The following is a 27790-nucleotide window of genomic DNA, read 5'->3' on the forward strand; positions in this document are numbered from 1 at the left end:
GCTGAAATGCGCCACAAATCCGACGGAAAAGTAGCAGCGTTTTACCGCTATTGCTATGGGCAGCACCAGTGTGAAAGGGGTCTTAGTAATGTCAGGTACCCTGCATGAAGAAAGTTGACCATCACCAGCTTTAGATTATAGCCACAATAGTTCACTAGTTAGGACATTCAAATATACATTTTAGCCTTCTTAGCCATCAATACACAAAGTATATTGTGCGAAATAAGATACATTACTAGAAGATTCAGCACTGAAGTATAAAGCGAAGGTTAAAGAATAAATAGACACATTACACAGAGGATTTATTAATGTTTATTCCTAAAAATCTTTTTTTTTTCTACGTACTATACAAAGTGTCCTTTAAACATTCTAGAGATACACGTTAGGAATGTATACAGTGAAGCTGTCACTAGGATAAAGCAGCTCTGGAACAATCTGTAGGCTGAACAAGTACACAGACCTCAGTAGGACGGTCCCAGAGACACTATTGTGGAATGAGGCTTGTGTCTTGTCTGCTGATCCCCAAATCTAGTCCCCAGGTACAGGCCTTTACCTCCACTGTAATGCCAATATTAATATTTAATAAGGCCAGTATTGAATGGCTTAGAGACGGTCTTAATTGTAAAAAAAAACAACTCATCATTAAGGTAGCAGTGGCAGCACTGTACAGACAAATGAAAAGTAAGATTTGGCACCTTATGTTCAACAATGGCCTTCTGTCATCATTTATATTGGCAATATGGATTTATTCTAAAGATTATACATGATTGGTTGCTATGAGCAACAGCTCTTAATTTTTGCTTCATTATAACCCATCACTCCTATAGTGCTCTGTTGAATGCTGGTAGGATTTTGTGCACCGTTCATCCTCAAAGTGCCGAGGAAACTTCAGTTATCGGTCCAAGGATGGCCACAGCTTCGATTTCCACTCTCCCTCCCTGATAGAAAGGAAGGATGGATACGTTTTATTGCGTCAACCCCTGTGATAGCTGATATTTATAGCATACGTTTTAGATTAGAACATTAACAGACAGTATATTAACAACTGCTAAGCTAATAGGAAACGTGGAAAAAAATAAAATTAAAATAAGATTTTTTTATTTTTTTTTACAGAAAAAGGCGACCTACTAAAAATTGTATAATGGCACCTGTAAGCTCTTAACTCTAAGGCTGCATTCACACCTGATCGTAGGTCGTTCGGTCATTTTCCGGGCGTTTTGTCACACGTATTCATGCTTATTTGCGCATTTGCATACAGCGTCGTCCAACGTTTTTGTACTTCAACGTTTTTTATTTTAGCCAATAGGAAAAATCATCATCTTTACATCACTTGTTGCTATGTTGGTAGATTGTTTTATCTTCTGCCTGGGTAAATTGTTCTATTGATTAAAGCGACGAAACGTCCGTAGCCGCGCTAGTCGCTTGAATCGAGCGTTTCCATTACTTTCTATGGGAAAAAAACGCCCAAACCGCCCGATACGCGCGTCAAAAAAGGGTCCGGAACTTGTTTGAGCTTCTGGCGTCGGGCGTTTTGCAGTGGAGATGTGAACCATCTCCATAGGGAATAATGTATTTTTTTCCCCCCTCTAGCGTTTGAGCGTCGCGCTTCAGGCGACAAAACGCTCAGGTGTGAATGCAGCCTTAAACTCCATGATCTGAATGTTTACAATGGGATGCATCAGTCATGGCACTGGCTCCCTATAAACCAAGCCCATAAAAAATATAAGGGTTCTTGTATATTGGTAGACGGGCTTCAGTTTGGCTCCTCTTTCAAGATGCATTGGGCCAATTCTGCTTGTGGGGTTTGTTCCCTGCTTACATAGGAAAGACTGTCAACTTAAAGGGGAGTTATACTCACCCTCTCTCCAGCTCTGCATGGTCTCAGAGCTCCCCACTGACATCTTTGGCCGGTCAGCTTTAGCGATTTTAACTGGCTGGGCCAACTTGATGTCACTCCTGCACACGTGCGGGAGATCATTCATCTCGGTATCACCAAAATTGTACACAGAGCTGTGTGTGCCCAGCTCAGTGTAGAAAAAGTGAACAGGCAGGTAAGGAACTTTAATGTAGAAGAGACAGTTTTTATTTGCTAAAGTTCAACTTTCAGTGAACAAACCTCATGTCCATTTGGTGTGGATGTGGACTATCAATGCACTGTAGGCAAGAGTGCCAATGTATTCACTTACCCAAATGGAACTATATGCTTCCATCAGCAAAGTTGTACCCCAGTCTATAAAGAGTAGACTTGAGTAGCCTTATTTCAACTCTTAAGAGGGATGATACGCTAAGGCAGGGGTCTCCAAAACTGCGGCCCTTTGCTTGATTTATCTGGCCCTTGGGGCTCTATTCCTCCCACTGACACCAATGATGGGGGTCCCACTGACACCAATGATGGAGCACTGTTCCTCCCACCGACACCAATAATGGGGCACTGGGAAAATTTCTACTCCTACCGCCACAGCCCAGCCCCTTTAAAGTCTGAAGGATAATAAACTGGTCCTTTGTTTAACTTAAGTTTGGAGACCCCTGTGATAAAGCTCCTATCTGGGAATGTATGGTAAAGTTGTATCTATTTAACATTTCTTATTTTCCAAGTGATACTGGGAAATGAATGCTAAACTGCCACTTCTTGTTGCCCTCTACAGACAGTGAAGTACATTTTGGTACCATTTATACATTTAGATATGGTTCATATTAATAATTTACTGGAACTCCAGCAAAAACAAACTTCTACTCACTGCTAGATCTGTCAGGGCTGTGTCATGGGTATGTAATAAATCTGCATTCTAATTCCATCCATCTACTTTCAAGCAGTCACAAAATGGTTACAGATTTTAAATGTTTACAATAGTCTACGCAGCTTACCTTTGGCAAAGCAGCAACCTGGAAGGCAGCTCTTGCTGGGTGATTAATCTGAAAAACTAGAAGAAAACAAACATTTGTAAAAAAAATATATATGTATATAAAAAATTCATCATCTAACGCAGGCATGGCCAACCAGTGGCCCGCGGAGCCCTCTGATGTGGCCCACGACCTCCTGCTCTGGAATGGTGGGTTGGCAAGCCCAGATTGCAGGTTGCCGACCCGCCATACCACAGAATCAGTGTTGTGAATGAAGCTGGTGGTAGAGGAAGAAAGCGGCTGCGGAGCAGAGCCCCATAAGCCAATGCTTCTTAGACCCTTTTCACACAATCAGCCTGACCAAATGGGACCCTCAATTCACCTCTATAGAGCGACAGATGTCTGTTTACGCCCGCCTACCTCCAATCCGAAAAACAGAAGGGAATTCGTCCCCTTTCATCTGGGTGAATCAGAGGGCCTATAAAGTAGACCTGTCATCTGCCTACTCCGCTCATTGTGGCCCCTGACTACAGTGCCTTGCGAAGGTATTCGGCCCCCTTGAACTTTGAAGCCTGGAATGTGGCAAAAGGTCGCAAACATAAAGATATAAAAGATAGAATCAACAAGTGGGACACAATCATGAAGTGGAACGAAATTTATTGGATATTTCAAACTTTAACAAATAGAAAAACTGAAAAATTGGGCGTGCAAAATTCAGCCCCTTTACTTTCAGTGCAGCAAACTCTCTCCAGAAGTTCAGTGAGGATCTCTGAATGATCCAATGTTGACCTAAATGACTAATGATGATAAATAGAATCCACCTGTGTGTAATCAAGTCTCCGTATAAATGCACCAGCACTGTGATAGTCTCAGAGGTCCGTTTAAAGCGCAGAGAGCATCATGAAGAACAAGGAACAAACCAGGCAAGTCCGAGATACTGTTGTGGAGAAGTTTGAAGCCGGATTTTTAATACAAAAAGATTTTCCCAAGCTTTAAACATCCCAAGGAGCACTGAGCAAGCGATGATATTGAAATGGGAGTATCAGACCACTGCAAATCTACGAAGACCTAGCCACCCCTCTAAACTTTCAGCTCATACAAGGAGAAGACTGATCAGAGATGCAGCCAAGAGGCCCATGATCACTCTGGATGAACTGCAGAGATCTACAGCTGAGGTGGGAGACTCTGTCCATAGGACAACAATCAGTCGTATACTGCACAAATCTGGCCTTTATGGAAGAGTGGCAAGAAGAAAGCCATTTCTTAAAGATATCCATAAAAAGTGTGGTTTAAAGTTTGCCACAAGCCACCTGGGAGACACACCTAACATGTGGAAGAAGGTGCTCTGGTCAGATGAAACCAAAAATCGAACTTTTTGGCAACAATGCAAAACGTTATGTTTGGCGTAAAAAGCAACACAGCTCATCACCCTGAACACACCATCCCCACTGTGAAACATGGTGGTGGCAGCATCATGGTTTGGGCCTGCTTTTCTTCAACAGGGACAGGTAAGATGGTTAAAATTGATGGGAAGATGGATGGAGCCAAATACAGGACCATTCTGGAAGAAAACCTGATGGAGTCTGCAAAAGACCTGAGACTGGGACGGAGATTTGTCTTCCAACAAGACAATGATCCAAAACATAAAGCAAAATCTACAATGGAATGGTTCACAAATAAACATATCCAGGTGTTAGAATGGCCAAGTCAAAGTCCAGACCTGAATCCAATCGAGAATCTGTGGAAAGAACTGAAAACTGCTGTTCACAAACGCTCTCCATCCAACCTCACTGAGCTCGAGCTGTTTTGCAAGGAGGAATGGGCAAAAATTTCAGTCTCTCAATGTGCAAAACTCATAGAGACATACCCCAAGCGACTTGCAGCTATAATCGCAGGAAAAGGTGGCGCTACAAAGTATTAACTTAAGGGGGCTGAATAATTTTGCACGCCCAATTTTGTGGACAGCATTAACCAAACTAATATTCCAAGATATCCTGCAAAACATGAATTATCATTTATCAGTCACACTATGCCCAAAAGGGGCACAGGGTGACCCTAGACCAAGAGTCAGTGGCGCTGGCACAGGAGTACCCCACATCCTTCAAAGGTCTCTGGGTGTCACGGGCCATTCCGTTACAGCAACCATCAATCCCTCCCCTCAGATCAGGGTACTAGGTGTAATGCTAATAAGTGAAAAACACTGCACTAAGTGATTGCAACAAGGTTTGGATTGAAGTGCAAATAGTTAATAATTAAATAAATTCCACCAGCTGCAGTAAAATCTTGCTAGTAGCAAATAAAAGGTAATAAATGAATAAACACGCCAAGTGATAACAATTATGATCCTGAAAAAGGAAGAACACCCATATAAAAGTCCTTTACAGTCCCGACATGTGTTGTGTTCATAAGTGCTTGTGCTCAATAGAAGGTTAATCCGTGCTTTATAAAACTTGGCTCAGACCGGGTGCCCCACATGGATGTGCACTCAACCCTAGATGTTCACCAACTATCTCTAGTATGGTCAATTAGGCATGTGGGGAAACCCCTGGATAAACCCGTTGTTGCCACCTCATACACTGGATGGACCTCACATGGATAGGTAGAAATGACAGGAGGGAGAACTCTCCTTTAAGCCTCACGTTCAATCACTGTCCAAATCTTGCCGCCTCAATCTCCGCAACATCTCCAAAATACGCCCCTTTCTAACCAATGACGCCACAAAGCTCTTAATTCACTCCCTGGTCATCTCTCGCCTTGATTACTGCAATTCCCTTCTCATTGGCTTACCGCTGCACACTCTAACCCCCCTTCAATCCATCATGAATGCTGCGGCCAGACTTATCCACCTTACCAACCGCTCTGTCTCTGCTACTCCTCTATCAATCCCTCCACTGGCTTCCACTCACCCAAAGAATTAAATTCAAAATACTAACTACGACCTACAAAGCCATCCACAATTCTGCCCCCAGCTACATCACTGACCTAGTCTCCAAATACCAACCTAATCGCTCTCTTCGTTCTTCTCAAGACCTCCTGCTCTCTAGCTCTCATCACCTCTTCCCATGCTCGTCTACAGGACTTTTCCAGAGCCTCTCCAAGCCTATGGAACTCCTTACCCCAAACTATCCATCTATCTCCTTCTCTTTCAGCTTTGAGGATCCCTGAAAACCCTCCTCTTCAGAGAAGCCTATCCTACCCACATCTAACAACTGTATTTTAACTTTGCCCACCTGATCACCCCCCACATCTACTACCCTCTGTTCCACTTCACCCTCCCTTCTAGATTGTAAGCTCTAACGAGCAGGGCCCTCTGATCATTCCTGTATTAAATTGTATTGTAACTATAATGTCTTCCCTGATGTTGTAAAGCGCTGCGTAAACTGTTGGCGCTATATAAATCCTGTATAATAATAATAGTGCAAAAACATTTTAAAATTTATTGAGTAAAAACCGATGCGAAAAGCAGTGTGGGCGGACGTTTTGCGATCAAGCCTCGGCGCATTTCAACCAATCAATGGGCCATCAGGAAGCTCTAAATCCACCATATTGGATGTGGGCTTTATACCCTTACATCGCAATAGATACATTATATGATGGTAATAATACATGACATATTCTAATAACTAGAAACAGATTCTATTTAGGATTTAAAAGTAAAACTTTACATTACAGGTACACTTTAATACAAAACATCTTTGCTGTGCAACATCAACTATACTACAATTACTTACACTGCTTGTAAACTTCATTGACATCATTAAAATCATTGATGTCAGCCAATAGTACGGTTGTTTTTACAACTGAAACAAAAGAAAGGAAAACGTTCAATGAATATTTTATTCCAAAACAATGTCGAGTCTCCAGCATTAGTATTTATCTACTAAGCAGTTTTCAGAACTGGAAAAACGGACAAGGAACCTTCCACAACCTAAAACTATGCGAGAATATGAGCCGCCCTTTAACCACAAAAAGGAATACAATTCCCCCCTAATTAAAAAATATGTTTAATGTTGCTTACAAAACAGGATTTTTTTTATTTATTTATGTTTGTTCAACCCAGAGGGGTAAATCAAAAAAACAAACCAAAAAAAAAAACAAAGTGCAAATTGCTGTATTAACAAAAGCGCCACACTACTGCTGTGTTCTGACATGGGGAATGCCCACACACCAGAAGATCGTGATCACCGGTCAAAGCCATTGGCTGCAAGTGCTGATCAGATGCTGGTTTTCCAGCATGTTAATTATGGAGGAGTTGTACACACGGGCCAAAAAGTCAGCTGGTACCTGCCAATTTGTCAATTTTCAGCTGATGCTCGGGCCGCGTGTACCCAGCGCAAGAGTGACAATGAAAGTGTTGTTGGGTGTATGTAGGGTTCAATGTTTCTTGCTACCCTTACTACAAATCCACTCAGTATCATGGAAAGCAGCAAGATAAGGCAAAAGTTTCCAATTTTCTTCAGCTGCCGGAAAACACAGATAAGCAGCTTTAATTTAAAGGCTTTTAATAAAAAGTTGGATGTGCTGACCCCTCATCTCCCCCACGCAGACCCCTTTCACACTGGGGCCGCAGCCACATTCGCAGTAAAGCACCGCTCTTTTTAGTGGCACTTTACCGCTATTTAAGCTGCACTTTTTAGCCGATAGCGGGGCATTTTAACCCTGAAAAAGCACTTTCAAAATCACTTTTCAGACATTTTGAAAGCGCTGCCCATTCATTTCAATGGGCAGGGGTGTTTTGGGAGCCTTATATATAGCGCTTCCAACCCGCCTCAAAGATGCTGCTCGCAGGGACTTTTTTTTCCCGTCCCACAAGCGCACCACCCCAGCATGAAAAGTCACATTGGAATGAATGAGAGGTGATTTTCAGGCTCTTAGACGCCATTTCTAGCACTAAAGCGCCTGAAAACCACCCCAGTGTGAAAGGGGTCTTCGGTTTACCAACAACCATGCAATGCAAGGCCTGTCTGACTGGATAGAAAACAAATGGTCTGTTTACATGTTTAATTTCTTTAGGCCTCATGCACATGGGGCGTTATAAAAAAAAGTGCCAGTAGCTTTAGCTGTAGAATGTTGCGTTAAAAGTGCAAGTTTTTTAACGTTTGCATTTTTCAGCAAAATTATACTCCTGCAAAAGCTTATGGCTCAAAACCCGCCCCATAAATGCCAAATAGCCATGTTTTTTTCAGCTTTTTCCACTTATGCCGCGTACACACGATCGGAAATTCCATCAAGAAAAGCGTAGATTTTTTTCTGACAGAATGTTGGCTCAAACTTGTGCTGCATACACACGGTCACACAAATGTTGCCGGAAATTCCGAACGTCAAGAACACCGTGACGTACACCACTACGACGAGCCAAGAAAAATGTAGTTCAATGATTCCGAGCATGCGTAGGATTTTTGTGCGACGGAATTGCATACAGACAATCGGAATTTCCGACAAGAACTTTTCCCGTCGGAAAATCTGAGAACCAGCTCTCAAATTTTTGCTGTCGGGAATTCTGACTGAAAACGTCCGCTGGGGCCTACACACGGTCGGAATTTCCGAGCAAAAGCTCACATTGAACTTTTCTTGTCGGAAATTCCGATCCGTGTGTACGCATTAGAGCATTTTTACAGCTGAAAAACTCCTCTTCAAACCCACTAGTTCTGGGTTTTTTCTCCAGACAGAAAACGCCACCTACCAAAAACTTCTGATAAAAGTTTGGACAACAGTTATTTCTTGTTGATCCTGCCAGTATATCTGATATTTTTTCCACTTCCTGTAATAGGCCAAGCTGTCCAGCAGAGCTGGCAGTTAGAGGGTTGGGTAAAAGCATATAATACTTTGGGGGATATTTACAACGCTCAGCTTTTATTCTCATACCTGTAGTTGGGGCCAGACAGCAGATTCCCGAGGGTAAAAATTGGTGTATTCCTTCAACTGGAATTACAGGTGTATGTGAAAAACTGCGACCATTCAGTCTGTACAAAACGGTTAAAAGGCTGACAGGAGCCGCAACTGTTCACAAGCATGTGCACATCCAGCGATTACCTGCTGTTAGGAACAGATAATTAGCTCTGGACCCAATCTGCTGGTGTACAGGGCCAATCATCTTGGATGCAGGCAATGGATGTGTGGATGTGGACAGCAATGGAAAACAGCAGCTCCTTTCAGCCTGTCATTGCTTTGTATAGTCTGAACAGCTGCAGCTTTCTGAATACATCTGTGATTCCAGCTACAGGAGGAGTCGGCTGATTTTTTTTTGCACTTTTTACTGCCATTTGCCTCACTACACCAACAAGACAAAAGGCACAGACATTACATACCATTACTGTAATCACATCCTGCTGCTTTAAGGATCTCTCCCATATTTACCAGTGCCTGGATGGGGGAAAAATAAATACAAATTAAGTATTTACATATGGTCACTGAACTGTACAGAGAGCAGCTTATCAGCACGTTCTGCCTGTGAAGTCACCCGTCCACATCATAAGTGTACCAAACAAGCTCCAGAACTACAATGCAAGTACCAAGCAGTTTCTGCACACCACACCATATGCAGTCTTCAGCAGCCCGGGAACCCCAAATGCCAAGATGCTACAAAACACGCACATTTTTACTTTTAGTGCAGCTTTCTGCATGAATACACTAAGCACAGGACACTGTGCTCAGGAGGGCCATGGTATCCTGCCTTCACAGTCGTTTGGGTTGACAGACATTGGATATCATTGAAAAAAAACAAGGACATTTTGTGGCCAAGAAGAGGCACTGCACAAGACGGTTCCAAATTGTAGGCAAGTATTGCAGCCAGAGCCTCCATTTTTCCACTGCCTGGGAGACATAAAAAAAATAATAATAGCCTGTTCGGCAAATAGATGTTAACCTTCACATATACCCAGTGAAGTGAATTGCCGCAGATGATACACAGAGATTAAACAAATCCTCCTACAAAAGTTTTACCGGTATCTCTGCTGTCTCCTCCCCCCCCCCCCCCCCCATCTACACCCTTTGAAAACTGCAGATCCTGTTAAAAATCTTTCTTCATCTGCCAGCATTAGTAGGGGGTTGGTGTAGAGCTGGACTTATAAGCTTATTGGAAGAAAGAGACCCTCTCTCCACATAGGCAGAGGAACGAAAGAACATGCAGAGCTGTACTCTGAATAGACAAGCTCTCTGCTCATCTCCCTCTAAGCTCCTTCCCGACACAAAATTTCAGCTACTGTTATCTCATGTGCCGGAAAACTTGTCAGAAGTGACTCATGCTGATAACAGGGGAAAGAAGCACCAGAGAGAAACAACACTTAGAGCTTTGGAGAGAGACAAGTAAACACTGCAGACATACTGTATGTGATGAGTTAAGATTTCATGAATGGGGTTTACAACCACTTTAACCACTTCCATACAGGGCAGTTATACACACATCCATACCAGGCCTATTCTGGCACGTCTCTCCTACATGTACAAATCATAATTTTTTTGCTAGAAAATTACGCAGAACCCCCAAACATTATATATGTTTTTTTTAGCAGACACCCTAGGGAATAAAACGACGGTCATTGAAACCTTTTATCTTCCACGGTATTTGCGCAATAATTTTTCAAACGCCTTTTTTTTGGAAAAAAATTGTTTCATGAATTAAAAAAATTAAAAAACAGTAAAGTTAGCCCAATTTTTTTGTAAAATATGAAATATGATGTTACACTGAGTAAATAGATACCCAACATGTCACGCTTTAAAATTGCGCACACTCATGGAATGGCGCCAAACTTCGGTACTTAAAAATCTCCATAGGCAATGATTTGAATTTTTTTTTACAGGTTACCAGTTTAGATTTACAGAGGAGATCTAGTGCTAGAACGCACGCGGCGATACCTCACATATGTGGTTTAAACGGCGTTTACATATGTCGGCGGGACTTGCGTGTGCGTTCGCTTCTGCGCGCAAGCTACCGGGGACAGGGGCGTTAAAAAAATAAATTTTATTTATTTTTATTTTTTTATATATTTATTTATTTTTTTTTACACTTTTTTTTTTAATTTTTTTTTTTTTTGATCACTTTTATTCCTATTACAAGGAATGTAAACATCCCTTGTAATAGGAATGTGCGTGACAGGTACTCTTTATGGAGAGATGCGGGGTCAATAAGACCCCACATCTCTCCTCCAGGCTGGAAAGCATGAAATCGGTGAAAAAAAATTCACCGATCTCATGCTTGTGGTTGCTTAGCAGCCGCAATCGGCTTTGTTTACTTACGGGGACCCGGGCGTGACGTCATCACATCGCGCCCTGGTCCTCCGACGGTCATAGAGATGACTGGTGACCATCTGGTCACCAGTCATCTCTATGCTTCCTGCGAGCGCCGGACGATTCGTTCTCCGGGCCCCCGATGGCACGGGAGAGCACGGAGAAGCACCGGATGGCGGGGATGTCCCCTCCCGCCGCCTGTAAGAACGATCTAGCGGCGGAACCGCCGCTATGATCGTTCTTACGTTGTGCAGAATCGCCGGCACAAGAGAAGGATATCTGAATGATGCCTCTAGCTGCAGGCATCATTCAGATATCCACCCGGAAAGCCCAGGACGTCATATGACGTCCACTCTGAACGGCAGAGGTTCTTTGTGGACGTCATTTTACTATGGGCCGGTAGGGAAGTGGTTAAGCTGGAGAGACATGGATTTGGATGACTGCATATTCTGTTTTTTAATTTCATCAAAGAAAACTGGGAATTTACCTGCTTTGCCTCAGACTTTACTCCCCCAGGCACAAGCTGTCCACTTGCTGGGTCCATGCCAAGCTGACCAGACACGTACATGGTTTTATCCACCACCACAGCCTGACTGGGAAGTAAAAGAAGACAACACATTAGCAAGCAGCTTCATCTCTTTATATGCTTATTGTGTTTAAAATGAGACATATTCTGCTTCTGTACACCAGCTGCTCATTGGTTGTAATGTGCAAACTTTTTGAATTGCAAATGCAGAAATAAATCATGTTAGTCTCTGCCCTCAAGGAGCTTACACTCTAAAAAGGTTCTCATCTCACAAGCATACAAGCACACATATACTAGGCACAATTTCAGTCAATTAATCTACCAGCATGCCTTTGAAGTGTGGGAGGAAACCCATGCAAGTACAAGAAGAACATGCAAACTCAATATAGATTAACCACCTCAATACAGGACACTTACACCCCCTTCCTGCCTAGGCCATTTTTCAGCACCGTCGCACTTTGAATGATATTTGCGCGGTCATGCTACACTGTAACCATGTGAAATTTTTATAATTTTCTTCACACAAATAGAGCTTTTTGGTGGCATTTAATCACTTCAGGGTTGTTTTTTCCATATATATATATTTTAATTAGAAGACTGAACATTTTGAAAATTTTTAGTTTGTCAGTACATTTTGTAAGCAATTTAATTTTTCTCCTTCACCGATTGGCGCTAATGAGGCAGCACAAATATGCTGCACTTATGGGCACCGATATGTGGCACATTTGGGTGGCACTTGTGGGCACAGATAGGTATTGATGCGTGGCATTGATGGGCAGCACCGATAGCCAGTATTGACTGGCATCACTGGTAATGACAGATTGCTGGCACTGGTGTGCACTCATTGCCGTCACTGTGGGTGCTTTATTGTGGGTGCTTTATTGTAATTAGGGCACTGATGGCATCACTAATGGGCACAGATTGCTGGCACTGGTGTGCACGCATTGCAGTCACTGTGGGCGCTTTATTGTAATCAGGGCACTGATGGCATCACTAATGGGCACAGATTGCTGGCACTGGTGTGCACTCATTGCGGTCACTGTGGGTGCTTTATTGTAATCAGGGCGCTGATAAGCACTTATGGGTGGCACTGATGGCATTACTAATGGGCACAGATTGCTGGCACTGTTGTGCGGTCACTGTGGGTGCTTTTTTTGTAATCAGGGCACTGATACTCAGTGCCCTATACAGAGGAAGGCGAATAACCCCAGCAAAGCATTCTCCAATTTGCTCCAGCAGGGGAAAAAATTCCTTCCTGATCCCGAGAGGCAAATCGGATTTTCCCTAGATGAACTTTACCATATCACCAGCATCACAGGTGAGGAAATGGAAGAAAGAACAGGACATGTTATTACTAGAAGTGACATTTTCCTTTACCACCTATACTAGCCACATTGGATTAGGTTTACTATACATGCGATAGAGCAGCAGGGAGCTTTATATGTGTCGTTTTACAGTCTTCATACAGTCACACACACACACACACACGTCATTAATTATTATAAATAGAAGACTGCTAGCCAAGAGTCTACAAAATATTAGCAGTGACAATAGACAAAGCATGCAAGCCAAGCACAGGGGCAGCGGGGAGGGTGGTGGGAATAGCGCACTGCTTGGGGCTTATTGGCCAGGACAGGACAACTCCTCCTGGCTTTTCACTGACTTATTTAGCCACAGGTCAAGGGTCATCCAGCCACTTGCTGACAGCGAGAATTTTCTGAATGTCTCCTACAAGTTCTACTTCTCTTTCTTTGCTGGGTAACTAAAAGGAAACAAATCAACTCATGCAGTGACCTTCATGTGGCTTACACCTATTGGTTATTATATGTAGCGGAATGACGTGGCTTTAAAAACTAGTAACTAATTCAGTAACAGAAATCCTACATCCTAAAACAGAAATTCTTATCTGTAGAAGAGGATCACCAAATCACTGAAGCTTGCAGTACCGCTTGTCATTATGTAAGCAACACAAGCAGTCTGTGCAAAGCAGAAGAACACGTTGCTGACAACTTTGTATCAGGGCAAAAAAAAATAAAAAAATGATTAGAAGTTATAAAATATCAGTGACTGAAATGAGAACCTGAAATCCTGGATGTTTGATAAACCAAGTGCACATGACACTGGATGCAAGTGAATGGCAAACACACATGCTTAAAAGGGAGGTTCACCCTAAAAACCACTTTCTCTAATTACACTGGCCCCCCACATTACAATACGATTATGCCGGTTATGTTTTTTTTGTATGCTGTACATACCTTCGTACAGCTATTCACCCGTGGCTTCGGGGTTGCGAGTCCCGCGGGAGTGGGCGTTCCTCACATGCTGGTGATTGACGTTTTGACAAAAAAACAGCCCCCCCCCGTCACGTATGCTGCGTCACGACTGGCGAAAGGAGCCGAACGGCGAGTCGGCGATATACTGCGCATCGCCGTTCAGCTCCTTTCGCCAATCGTGACGCGGCTTACGCGACGGGGGGAGCTGGTTTTTTGTCAAAACGTCAATCAACAGCATGTGAGGAACGCCCACTCCCGCGGGACTCGCAACCCCGAAGCCACAGGTGAATAGCTGTACCAAGGTATGTACAGCATCAAAAAAAAACCTAACAGGCATAATCGTATTGTAATGTGGGGGGCCAGTGTAATTAGAGAAAGTGGTTTTTAGGGTGAACCTCCCCTTTAATCCACTTCTATCCTTAGTGACTGGTTCACTGGGGTATCAGTACAGTTATATTGTGAATGATCACCTTGTAAAACTACCCATTTAGTTTACCTGAAAGGCAAAACATGTGTTAAAAAAATAGATTTTTTTGTACTCATCGTAAAATCCTTTTCTTTGTCGTCCATGGACGGACACAGCCTCTTTCATTCATGACAAGTGGTGCTGTAAACAGGGAACATAACCCACGTGTCATGAATGAAAGACAAGAGAAATATATACTTCTACATACATGGGGAATGTTCCAGCCACTGCAGAACTGCAATTCCCAGCATGACAAAGACTGGCTAGGCATGCTAGACCTTGTAGTTCCCTGAACACTGAAAAAGCTAGACGGTATAACAGTATATATCAGTAATAAGCATTGGATTATTGATTGCTGACTCAAACACAGTAAATGACTGTAATGAAGCAATTCTTCTCAATGAGTGGCAGTGATTTCCTGATAAAGGTGAGAAGCATTCTTACCTGTAGACATCGCGCCTTGCAGGGGCTCTGGCTGTATAGATTATACGTCTCAGTGTAGCCAACATGCTTCAGGAACCAGGACCTGCCTGTATACCCTCAGCCCATAGCTCCAGGGCAAGATGTAACCTTTGATTCTTATTGACATAAAATTCAGCCAGTCAGAGGGCTGTAGGTGTTATCTTGGTCCCTTTCCAGCGGGTGCCTAGCAAAATCCTGCTTAAAGGGAACCTGTGAAAGAAAAATGGGAACTACCGTTTCCAACTTGTTTTTAACCTCTTGACAACCGAGGACGTCCCTGGGACGTCCTCGACGGTGTAGTGATATCTGAATGATACCTGCAGCTACAGGCATCATTCAGATATCACCGTCTTCAGCCACTGATTCTCTGCACGATAAGAATGATCAAAGCGGCAGTTCCGCCGATTGATCGTTCTTATAGGGAGGGGACGCCCCCCCCTCCGGTGCTTCTCCAGGCTCTCCCGTGCCATCGGGGGGCCCGGAGAGCGAATCGGTTTGCGCTGCCTGGAAAACAGAGATGACTGGTGATCAGATGTCACCAATCATCTCTATGACCATCAGAGGCCCTGGCACGACATTATTTCGTCATGCCCGGTACCCGGAAGTAAACAAAGCCGCAATCGCGGCTGTCGGCATGTGATCAGTGATTTTTTTTCACCGATTTCATTCTTGTAAGCCTGGAGGAGAGATGTGGGGTTTTATTGACCCACATATCTCCATAAAGAGGACCTGTCACACTGATTCCTATTACAAGGGATGTTTACATTCCTTGTAATAGGAATAAAAGTGATGAAAAAAAAGTTTTTAAAGTGTAAAAAAAAACAAAAAAAAAAAAACAATTAAAATGCTCCTGTCCCCGTTATCTTGCGCGCAGAAGTGAACACGCATGCAAGTCCCGCCCACATATGTAAACGCCGTTCAAACCCCACAGGTGAGGCATTGTCGTGTGCGTTAGAGCGTGTGCAACAACGCACTAGACCTCCTCTGTAACTCGAAAATACCTAGAGAATACAATGGCGGTCATTGCAACTTTTTTCCCCCTCGCACAGTATTTGGGCAATTATTTATCAAACGCCTTTTTTTGGGGGGGGAAAAAAAACGGTTTCATGAATTAAAAAATAACAAAACGGTAAAGTTAGCCCAATTTTTTGTATAATGTGAAAGAGGATGTTATGCCGAGTAAATAGATACCCAACATGTCACGCTTCAAAATTGCGCACACTCATGGAATGGCGCCAAACTTGGGTACTTAAAAATCTCCATAGGCGACGCTTTAACATTTTTTACAGGTTACTATTTTCGAGTTAAAGAGGAGGTCTAGTGCTATAATTGTTTACCAAATGACATAAATGACTCAAATCACATGTGAAATGTCCTTGGTGATAAAAAATAAACCGTGAAAAGTAGTACAGAACAAAACAAAAAGTTCTTGAATTTGAAGTTCAGAAAAAAATCAATAGTCCAGTAAACATCCTTGTGAGAAAATGTATCCCCACAATTGAATTGGTATGGGATCCATTTTCTCACAAGATTGTTTACTGGACTATTGATATATTTATATAGATATAGATATCTAGCAAAAAAAATTGATTTTTACATGAAGGAGAGAAGTGCCAAAATAGGCCCGGTTGTCAAGTGGTTAGAGGAACAGGCTCCAAGGCTGTTCGGATCATGGTTTCCTTATCCAATCAATGACCAGGGGAAAAAAAATGCACAGGTTAAGACTTCAATGATCGCTCGCTTGTTTGTTCCAGGTAAAGGATTCATTGGGCAGTAAAACCAGAATCATAATGAACGCCAAGGAGCCTGTACCTTTAAAACAAGTCAGCAATGGCAGCTCCTGCATTCCTATCCTCAGAGGTTTAGGCCATACTAAATATAAAATATTAGTGTTGGGTGAAGGCCAGTGGTTGCAATCACCTAACAGCATAATATCTTTCAGGGATCCCAGCAGTAAGATCTCTGCACCTCCATCTCCCATAGCTTACAACTACTAGTAGCAAGGTTCATTTGGGAGAGTTGAAATAAAGAGATCCACAGGAGGGACCTCAACACCGGTGTTCTCTGTATTACCAACACTCGCCCATAGGTAGAAAATCAAAATGAGTTGAAGAGATGGTAGACCTCGATCCTTATTTATCCTCCCACTGTCCCAATGGATAGCTGTAAGCAGTCATGAGCTCCCTCCAGCTTCTGATGTGCCACTGCTTGTGGAAGAACTGAAGTTGGTATACAAAAATAGCTGTATTTATTGGCGTATAACACTCACTTTTACCCTAATAGAGGGTAAATTGTGCCTGTGTGTTATACGCAGGGGGGCTGTGGAAAGTTTTTTTTCCTGAAACTTGCCTCTTAAAGTTAGGATGTGTGTTATACGCTGATAAATACGGTACTTTCCTCAACATCACCTTTTGCACATAGGTAGACCACAGGACAGGCATGTTGGTAGACCCCCAGAAACTTCATTGTGTAATCAGGACAAAGGACATAAATGATCTCCGCAAACTATAGGATGTGATGGGGCCAGGGGACATGCATAGCCTCCCAAAACTGCCTTATGGGATGGGGCCAGGGGACATGCATGATCTCTGGAGTGTACATTGTGGGATGGTGCTAAGGGACATGCATGATCTCTGGAGTGTACATTGTGGGGTGGGGCCAGGGGACATGCATGATCTCTGGAATGTGCATTGTGGGATGGGGCCAGGGAATATGCATGATCTCTGGAGTGTACATTGTGGGATGGGGCCAGGGGATATGCATGATCTCTGGAGTGTACATTGTGGGGTGGGGCCAGGGGACATGCATGATCTCTGGAGTGTACATTGTGGGGTGGGGCCAGGGGACATGCATGATCTCTGGAATGCGCATTGTGGGGTGGGGCCAGGGGACATGCATGATCTCTGGAATGCGCATTGTGGGGTGGGGCCAGGGGACATGCATGATCTCTGGAATGCGCATTGTGGGGTGGGGCCAGGGGACATGCATGATCTCTGGAATGCGCATTGTGGGGTGGGGCCAGGGGACATGCATGATCTCTGAAGTGTACATTGTGGGGTGGGGCCAGGGGACATGCATGATCTCTGGAGTGTACATTGTGGGGTGGGGCCAGGGGACATGCATGATCTCTGGAATGCGCATTGTGGGGTGGGGCCAGGGGACATGCATGATCTCTGGAATGCGCATTGTGGGATGTGTCCAAAGAACATGCACAACCTCCAAAAACTGCATTGCGAGATGGAGCCAGGGGACAAACATGACCTCCAGAGACTGCCCTGTGGGATGGGGCCAGGGAACATGCATGATCTACAAAGGAGAGGTCAGTATAGATATGGAGGGAGAGGTGAGCCTATAAAACATTCATAAAACAGACATCCTATGCTGTCAGCTTACACCTGCAGCTCTTAGTTTTTACCATGCGAGATGCCCAGGTGTGGTTTAATCCTTTAACATGATTATTATTTATGCCATCACACCTCCTTTAGCATAACATAAATGCCTGTCATCATTAAAGAGGAATGAAATCTAAAAACAATGTGCAGCCTCAGGTATGGCTCCAAGGGCCCAGTCACACTAGGAACTGCATGTAAAGCGCACATGAGCGCTGTGCGGTACCTGTGCAATTCACATGCAAGTTTGTGCAGTGCAATTTTAGCCCCATTCATTTTGAATGAGCTGAAATAGCACCGCACCAAAAAGCAATGCATTTACTACTTTTTGAAATGCATGGCAATCACATTGCATGGTACTTTTGTTCCAATGCGATCCGATGCGGGCAAACTGACTTGGCACTGATCTCCGCAGCAGATCGTAGTAGAACTGTGCATAGAGAATTTGTACAGCTGCTGGCACGCCACTAGACATTGCAAAGAACAAAAAAAACTACGAATAGTGCAGCGCTGAAAAGTGACAAATCTAGAATCTTAAAGCAAAGATATAAATGACATAAACAACTCAAATTACATGCAAAATCTCCAAAGTGATAAAAATATAAACAGTAAAAAAGGAGTACAAAAAAATTCTTGAATTTGAAGTTCAGCAAAAAAAAAAAAAAAAATCAATAGTCCAGTAAACAATCTTGTGAGAAAATGGATCCCATACAAATTCAATTGTGGGGGTACATTTTCTCACAAGGATGTTTACTGGACTATTGATTTTTTCTGTACTTCAAATTCAAGAACTTTTTGTTGTTTTGTTGTGTACTACTTTTCACGGTTTATATTTTTTTATCACCAAGGACATTTCACATGCGATTTGAGTCATTTATGTCATAAGTTTGGTCTTTGTTTCAGCAATCAATATTATAGGTTTGTCACTTTTCAGAGCTGCACTATTGTTTATTTCTTGGGGGCCCAGGCCATCTTTGACACATCTGGCCTAATCTCACTGTACTGAACGCTGAAATATGAATGTCACAACATCCAAAAAGGAGAAGGACATCACATCACAGGAACACAATGGACCCATAAAGCCACCACTCGTTTCATCATGCGACTGTCCAGAATACTGAAGGGTTTAAGGTATGTATAAAAAAGGTATTTGGGAGGACTGATGGCTTGAAGACATTGGAATTAGACTAAGCCGGTTCACACAGGGGTGGACTCAGCCACCTGACAAGTTGCGGTCCGCAGTAGTCAATGGAATCATTCTAATAGGAGTGACGCAAGTCGCTCCGACTTAGAAAAAGGTTCCTGTACCACTTTGGGGGCGACTGACATCCAGGGCGGTCTTAATGAAAAGGAACTGGCCAGGGGCCCCAGCTGCATGGGGGGCCCCTACACTTTCCCCAAAGCAGCTGGTCTTTGAACCCACGCTCCCCCAAAATTGGGGGCCCCCTTGGCATCACTGAGAGTGATAGATACACAGGGGAGGCAGTCTGCCTCCTACCTACTTGATGTCTGTTTACCTGCACTGTCATCGTTGTAGGGGCCCCAGAGCATTTCTTTGCCCAGGGGCCCATGATGCTATTAAGAGGGCCCTGCTCGCATTGACTTCAATACAGAAGTCATTTTGCAAGTTGCTTCTCAAGTCGCCTTGAGATCACCTTGCCGAGTCGCCCCCAAAGTCATGCCGCCTGTGTGTGAACCGGCTCCAAGGGCAAATTCTAGTAAAAACATTCAATGAGCTACTAATGCTATCCAGCAAAAATGTGTTCAAGTCAGGGTGGATAAAAAATGAATGATTTCTTTTTTTTCCCCCCTTGTTTTTTTTGATTTTTATCATATTTATTTTAATAAAATACTTTGAGTAAAAATCTATCTAAAGATAGTTTAATATTTTAGACACATCAATAGTTCATGCAGCATGAAATGGAGCTTAGTTATGTAGCATGAGGCTGTATATTCTGCAATATTTACATTTTTTGGTAAACTCATTCAATGAATCCAAGCACTGCAAGCTGAGATAACATGCGCTGCATTGATGCCTTCACACAATTTCACAGCAGCCATGAGATAAAACAAAGTTTAGGAGTATTCTTTTATCCCATCATTTTGCAAATCTATGTACACTACAAAACTGTAAGATACGCTGTTTTACTAACCCAACATCTTATTCTAAATAGGAAACTTTCATTTTGTTTGCAAATATTAAAGATTCCTACTACCAGCAAGAGTAAGTCCGTACATTTAAAGAGCACCTGTCATTTCAGATCCAACATGGCAGCGCCTGTGAGCGGGCATCCACTCATCTGCTGCCACCACGTCCCTCACCTTGTTATTTCCCTGCCGCACCACCATTAAAAGTCAATGGGACTGTCGGTGAGTCAACAGCGGGGTCAGAGGAGGAGCCGCTGGGAGACACAGATGACAGTTGCTCTTTAAAAATGATGATTTAAATCAAACCCACCCTGGCTCAGGTTAGAAAATTGATTAAATTTTCCTCTGTCTGAATTCTCTGCAATCCCTGCATCCAGGACTCGGTCGTGCAGGGGGTGGCATCCTCATCCAATGAAAAGTGTGGGGTGTAGTGGCGCTTACCAATAAGAATTATCGAAATAGTCAATATGTAACAAATACACATATATGTAAACGCACAGCAATGTGTAAAGCTTGACCAGTGTATCCAATTAAACGTGTTCCACTCCTATTTCCTTATATCCCACCATACATCAACAACCATGATGTGAGGGATGGATAATGTGAAGATAATGGGATCCAAAATAAATGACTAAAAAAAAAAAAAAAAATGTAATTTTAGTCATCAAAAATATCCAAATACTGTGAAAAAATATTTTCAACGATACGTGATAAAATATCATGCATCATTGAAAATGTATTTTTTCACAGTATTTATTTGGATATTTTTGATGACTAAAATTAAAAAATGTTTTAGTCATTTATTTTGGATCCCATTATCCATCCCTCACATCATGGTTGTTGATGTATGGTGGGATATAAGGAAATAGGAGTGGAACACGTTTAATTGGATACACTGGTCAAGCCAGGGGTTGACAAATTTGCTTGGAATCTAGGAGCCAGGTAAAAAAGTTAGGAGCCAGAAAACGCGCCCAGTCCCGACGAGCTTGCGCGCAGAAAGCGAACACATACGTGAGCAGCGCCCGCATATGTAAACGGTGTTCAAACTACACATGTGAGGTATCGCCGCGATTGGTAGAGCAAGAGCAATAATTCTAGCCCTAGTCCTCTTCTGTAACTCAAAACATGCAACCTGTAGATTTTTTTTAAACGTCGCCTATGAAGATTTTAAAGGGTAAAAGTTTGTCGGCATTCCACGAGCGGACGCAATTTTGAAGCGTGACATGTTAGGTATGAATTTACTTGGCGTAACATTATCTTTCATAATATTAAAAAAAAAAATGGGGATAACTTTACTATTGTCTTATTTTTTAATTAAAAAAAGTGTAATTTTTTCACCAAAAAAGTGCGCTTGTAAGACCGCTGCGCAAATACGGCGTGACAGAAAGTATTGCAACGTTTGCCATTTTATTCTCTAGGGCAGTGATGGCGAACCTTGGCACCCCAGATGTTTTGGAACTACATTTCCCATGATGCTCCACTACACTGCAGAGTGCATGAGCATCATGGGAAATGTAGTTCCAAAACATCTGGAGTGCCAAGGTTCGCCATCACTGCTCTAGGGTGTTAGGATAAAAAATATATATAATGTTTGGGGGTTCTAATTAGAGGGAAGAAGATGGCAGTGAAAATAGTGAAAAACAACATTAGAATTGCTGTTTAACTTGTAATGCTTAACTTGTAATACCAACGGCCACCACCAGATGGCGCCAGCTCACATCTGGTGGTAATAACTTGTAATACCAACGGCTCACCACCAGATGGCCCCAGCTCAAAAAAAAAAAAAAAAAAATATATTTTTTTTTTTTGCCCCCCCTTCCAAGCCAAGTCGCCAGGGCCCTATTTCTAGTCGCCATGGCGACCTGGCGCCCGGGATTTGTCGAGCCCTGGGTCAAGCTTTACACATTGAATGAATGAATGAATGAATGAATGAATGAATGAAAAACTTATAAAGCGCGGCGCATGCGAACTGAATCGCTTGCTGTGCGTTTACATATATGTGTATTTGTTATATATTGACCATTTCGATAATTCTTATTGGTAAGCGCCACTACACCCCCCACTTTTCATATGATCTTCGGTGTGTGAGCACCTTTTAGTAGTGGCAGCTGCTTTTATTAGTATTTTAACTTATTAATATTTATCCGAGTATTTTATTATATAGTTTAGTGCCCTTGGTTAGTTTGGTTTTGTGCATTAGTTCCCCCCTTTTTTACATCCTCATCCAATCAGATCCCAGGGAATATCGAGTGCTTCAGATCCTACAAGACGATGCCACAGTACAGTGCTGCGAATGTCTCTGGGGTGAGATCCGGAGGAACGCTACAAAGCGCGCCACAAAGTGTCACCTGGAGCTCTGCAAAAGAGCTTTCACACGTCACCCACTGAGAATCGAATATTCCTCTTTCACAGAGTGCTAATGGACTTTCTCCACTTGGTGACAAGGTTGGTTTAAAGACTAGAGATAAAGAAAATCGAGAATCCAAGTTCATACCTGAGTATCCCTTTGAAGTCGGGTGCATTCCGGGTGAAGATAACGCGTCTTAGCGAGGATGACATGGCTGCTGCTGGAATCAGATTCTGCGTTTACAGACGGGGTAATCTTTGATCTTTATTGACAAAAGGAGTTGCCCTTGATATGATGAAACCTCACCAACCAACAAATATAACATCCCTCTCTGAACCCCGAGAGGTTAATTGTATGGGCGGAGACAATTCACCATTTACAGCCTTCACTATAAAACATTGCAGAATACGCTCAATCACCGAAATGCTGAGCCTGGAAATCTTATAGTACAAAGTTTATTTTTCATTCTTTAATTTGTATTTTAATTAGACCAATAAATTGACCTGTATTATAATGTTGGGAAAACTACAACTCTGTGAAATGTTTCCTGCTTTCTATACACCCCTCTAGGGAAATATGTGATATAGTATGGCAACAGATGATTTTTTTTTTTTTTTAGCTGTAGAACCTGGGATATTGCAAGTAGTAGTATTAAACCCTCAACCAGGGTTTGACAAATTTGCTTGGAATCTATGAGCCAGCTAAAAAACGCGCCCTGTCCCGCTGAGCTCACGTGCAGAAGCGAACGCCTACGTGAGTAGCACCCACATATGTAAACGGTATTGAAACCACACATGTGAGGTATCGCCGCGATTGGTAGAGCGAGAGCAATAATTCTAGCCCTAGTTTTTTTTTCCTGATGGCAATTGCCAGCATGTAATCCCTGTTCTCCCGGTAGGGATGGCTTTTTTTTTACCCCCTCTTATTAACCTTAGATAAGGACAAGTGCATTCCAGTGTGTTTTTGATGCGTTTTGACAGCGTTCCAGTACAGTCCAATGCATCATGTTCTACTTTTTTTTCTGTAACTGGAACTGAAAGCACTGGTGTGAACCATGCCATTGAAAACCATATAACCTACTTTCAATGCGTTTTTGATGCAGGAAAAAATAAAATATAAAAACGCACTGGACTGCATGCAGTCCAATGGGGTGAACTGGCCCTTATGGCAAAAACCCAGCTTCCAGATGCCTTTGCAAACACATTGTGGCCGCCTTCTAGCACAGGGTCAGCCACGATCCCCCCTTTTACAGCAGCCAGGTGTGCAGTTCAACACTGCAGGTTTTTTTCCCCCCAATTTTTTTTTTTAATTTTTTTTTTCCCTGACAAATTAGTTCAAGGCATCGTGAACTAAACCAATCTTTTTGCCCAACAATTCAATGAAAACAACCCCAGCTCAAGCTATGCCCACCCCTTTGAATGGATACCCCTAACAGTGGAGGCGCTTAAAGCGGAGTTCCACCCAAACGTGGAACTTCCGCTTTAAGCACTCCTCACCCCCTTACATGCCACATTTGGCATGTAATTTTTTTTGGGGGGGGGGAGTGGGGGCTTCGGTAGGAGGAGTGGGACTTCCTGTCGCACTTCCTCGTTCCGCCCAGGGACCGCCTCGGCGACTACCCCTCTCGCCTAAGTGGCCCCTCCGTCTGGGCGATCTCCTGGGACACACGACAGGTCCCAGGAGGTAGCCTGTCCATTCAGGGAGTGCAGCGCCGCTCGCACATGGGCAGTGCGTGCCCAGCTGTGAAGCCGAAAGCTGTCACGGCCGGGTGCCCACAGAGTGAATGGAGGCGCCGGCGGAGAGAGTTTTTTAGACCATATTCCACCATCAGGATCCGGAAGACGCCAAAAAAATAATAATTACAGTTACTCCCTAAATAAGTCAGGTGGGCGTGACGCAACGCATAGGGAATCTTGGAGGCAATCGCGAGCCAGGAAGTGACGTACGACTTTTCTGGATTCTTGCGTTATAAACTTTGGAGTTCTATAGTTTTTACAAATGTAAGCAGAATTTTTACTTTAATATTGTATGAAATGGCCTTTTATTAAACTATGGGATGCTTTCTCTAGATCTTTGTTTCCGGATACACCTGCAAGCATACAAATTATTCTGAGCCTTAAAGGGACCAGCACCTTAATATATTAGGAACGTGGAACATTTGAGGACATCTAGGAGGATCCCAAGTGTTAGAGAGACCCGAGTACAAACCGATCAATACAAATTTGGCGTGTAGCTTTCTGTATGAAGGCGAGAGTTCTGTGAGCACTGAGGTGACAGGTGGGAAGTAATCGTTAATCGCTTTGTTACACCAGGAGATGTGGGACTGTGTTAACACCGTTGAGACACGGCTCTATTAAACGTATTGGCACTTTATTGCAGCACATTTTGCACATTGTTGAACACGCACTATGAATGATAAGATTTTGTTTATGAGGCACTTCTAATAGCATCATGTAATTATTTTATATTTCACCACTTTATACCGTATATGTTATTAGAGAGATTGCACAACATCAATTTATTCATTTGTATACCAAGTGTGGGAACACATTTAGGTGTTTGCAGCAATCATTCACTTTTTTGTTTTGTTCTTTAGTTTAAAGCAGGGGTGCCAAACCAGTGGCCCAGGGGCCACATGTGGCCCGCAGAGCCCTCTGATGTGGCCCGCGACCTCCTGTTCCGGGATGGAATAAAATAGAATAGGATACTGTTATTAAGCCCTGGTTCACACTGGGTACGATTTGGAACGATTTGAGATGCGATTTGACATGTCAAATCGCATCTCAAATCGGCGGCAATTGTCGGCAATAGCACTGTCCTAATCAGTGCGACGCCGCATCTGCGATTTCAAAAAGTAGTTCCTGTACTACTTTTTGCGATTTCGGGCCGCGATTTACATTAAATTGCGCCCGAAATCGCGGCAAAATTGCAGCCGCGAAATCGCGGTAAAATCACGCATTTTACCGCGATTTTGAATTCGCAGCAGTGTGAACCTAGGCTAAAGGTCAGTTTATTACTAAAATCACAGTGTATATATGGGCATATCTGTTCTGCAGTGGTTACTGGGCTGCTTTAAAACTGATCTGCACGTGCAGAGAAGTGCACCTGTGAGTTATCTGCACTGAGCCAGAGACTTCTATTACCTGCAAGCTTGGTGTGCTTGAACTGATGAAATGAACGGTCCACATGTGTGAAAGGGGCCCAACTATTTTTACACTGTATTGAGGAGAGTGGAATCGCAGATTTATTAAGAGAGCGCAGGAGTTCATACGCCCCTTTATTACAGTGCTGGGAATGTCTCTGGGGCAAGAATTGGAGAATGTGACACTCACTGGGACCCTGCAAGGTGAAGGACGACATCACCCCAGATCCCGTATGATATTGTCCTCATCTAGAGGTCACAAGAGGAATTCTAGGAAAACGCAAGCATACTGTCTAACTCTTTCCCATCACTAATGTGTCCTGCAGTGACACAAGGGGTCAGTAGGAGAAACCACAGCATGCAGCAGGGGGAATGCTACCCAGCACACCACAAAGTGTCAGATAGCAGGACCTGGAGCTCGTCAAGAGCGCAAAGATTTCACACATCGCCCATTGAGAATCAAACCAGGGCTGTGGAGTCGGAGTCGAGGGAAATTTTGGGTACCTGGAGTCGGAGTCGGCAAACAATGCACCGACTCCTACTAAATTTAGATTGGAATAAAAAAAAAAAAAGCAAGTTTAAATGTCCCAATTCACAAAAAGTTATAATTAATGACTTCTCTACTGCAAGAATAAAGACCAATGCATGCAGTGCCTCACGTAACCGCAAAACGAACACGTTAAGTGACCGTGAAGAAGCATGCTTTTCATGTGCTTCACTATATGGCACGCAACGCACAATTAGGAGCTGCAATACTTATACTTTCCATAGTGTTGTGTTCTGCTTTTACAGGGAACGCAGCGTCCATGTGTAACCTAGCCTCTCACTGATGAGGGATTAAATAAATATGTTTTTTGCAGGACTAGAGAGTGAGACACTTGTATAAGTGAAGGGAATGGAGGGCCAATAGTTCAAGACTGAAGCTGTAAACCATTGGAAAAACTGCTGTCATTTAGCCAAGGCTATATAATTAATAAAACTTTGTTTTCATTGTGTTTGTCTTTTGCTTAAACTGTGCAATACAGTAGACTGTTGGCTTCCCAGCCAGTAGTCCTGTGGTAGGTTGCGTTTCTTTCCCTCAAGGATTGTATAAAATACATTCGCATATTAATACAGAGGAGTCGGAGTCGGAAGTACATAAAACTGAGGAGTCGGAACATTTATCTACCGACTCCACAGCCCTGAATCAAACATTACTCTTCTTTTACAGAGGTTTAGTGGATTCACTTTCTCCACTTGGTGACAAGGTTGATTTAAGGACTACAGATAAAGAAATACAGAAGTCAAGATCATACCTGAATATTTCTTTGAAGTCGGGGGCATTCCGAGTAAAGATAATGTGTCTTAGCGGGGATGACATGGCTGCTGCGGGAATGAGATTCTTCGTTTACAGACGGGGTAATCTTTGATCCTTATTAATAAGGAGTCGCCCTTGCTGTGATGAAACCTCACCTAACCAACCAATAAATATGACATCCCTCTCTGAACCCTGAGAGGTTAATTGTGTGGGCGGAGATAATTCACCATTAACCATTGCAGAATACGCTCAGTCACTGAAATGCTGACACTGGAAATCTTACCAAAAGCAAGCCATAGATTATACAATTTTCTTTCCATCTACCACAGGCGGAAGGAAAGAAAACTGCTTGATTGCTCCATTAATAACAGTCCAACCTCCTCCTCCCAGGAAGTGTTACTGGCAGGATCACCAAGTGGAAATAGAGGAATAAAAAATAAAGTATTATTTTTAATGCCATCACCATATCTAAAGACTGGTACACTGCAATGAATAAGACCCCATTCACACTTGTGAATAGGACTGTGTGCGATTACATGTGGGAACCCCACTGGGGGTTGCTGGTGATGATCTGTATAAAGAAGGTCCAATGAAAGCAAATTGCAAATGAAGAAAAAATAATGTAGCATATACAATTGCGACACAATATTGTAACTGAATGTTTCCTTTTCAA

The 27790-nt window shown here is 43.0% G+C and overlaps 1 protein-coding gene across 3 annotated transcripts in view; it reads right to left on the bottom strand.

Annotated features, from left to right (window-relative positions):
• Positions 1–296: 296 nt before the first annotated feature.
• Positions 297–27790, bottom strand: part of RIDA (reactive intermediate imine deaminase A homolog) — a 40448-nt gene continuing 12954 nt past the window's right edge. Inside the window, exons 1-6 of one of the 3 annotated variants that reach the window (XM_040354766.1) lie at positions 27116–27246; positions 11555–11660; positions 9150–9204; positions 6573–6641; positions 2866–2921; positions 297–938 (exon numbers count right to left, since the gene is read on the bottom strand). In XM_040354766.1, the coding sequence (XP_040210700.1) occupies positions 870–938; positions 2866–2921; positions 6573–6641; positions 9150–9204; positions 11555–11660; positions 27116–27180 (420 nt within the window). In that variant the 5' untranslated portion in view covers positions 27181–27246 and the 3' untranslated portion in view covers positions 297–869. Of the gene's footprint in view, positions 939–2865; positions 2922–6572; positions 6642–9149; positions 9205–11554; positions 11661–14776; positions 14896–27115; positions 27247–27790 lie in introns of those variants that run through there. The other 2 variants (XM_040354765.1, XM_040354764.1) reach the window with 2 other exon arrangements.

This window comes from Rana temporaria, chromosome 5 (genome assembly GCF_905171775.1).
Source record: "Rana temporaria chromosome 5, aRanTem1.1, whole genome shotgun sequence".
NCBI classification, from domain to species: domain Eukaryota; kingdom Metazoa; phylum Chordata; class Amphibia; order Anura; family Ranidae; genus Rana; species Rana temporaria.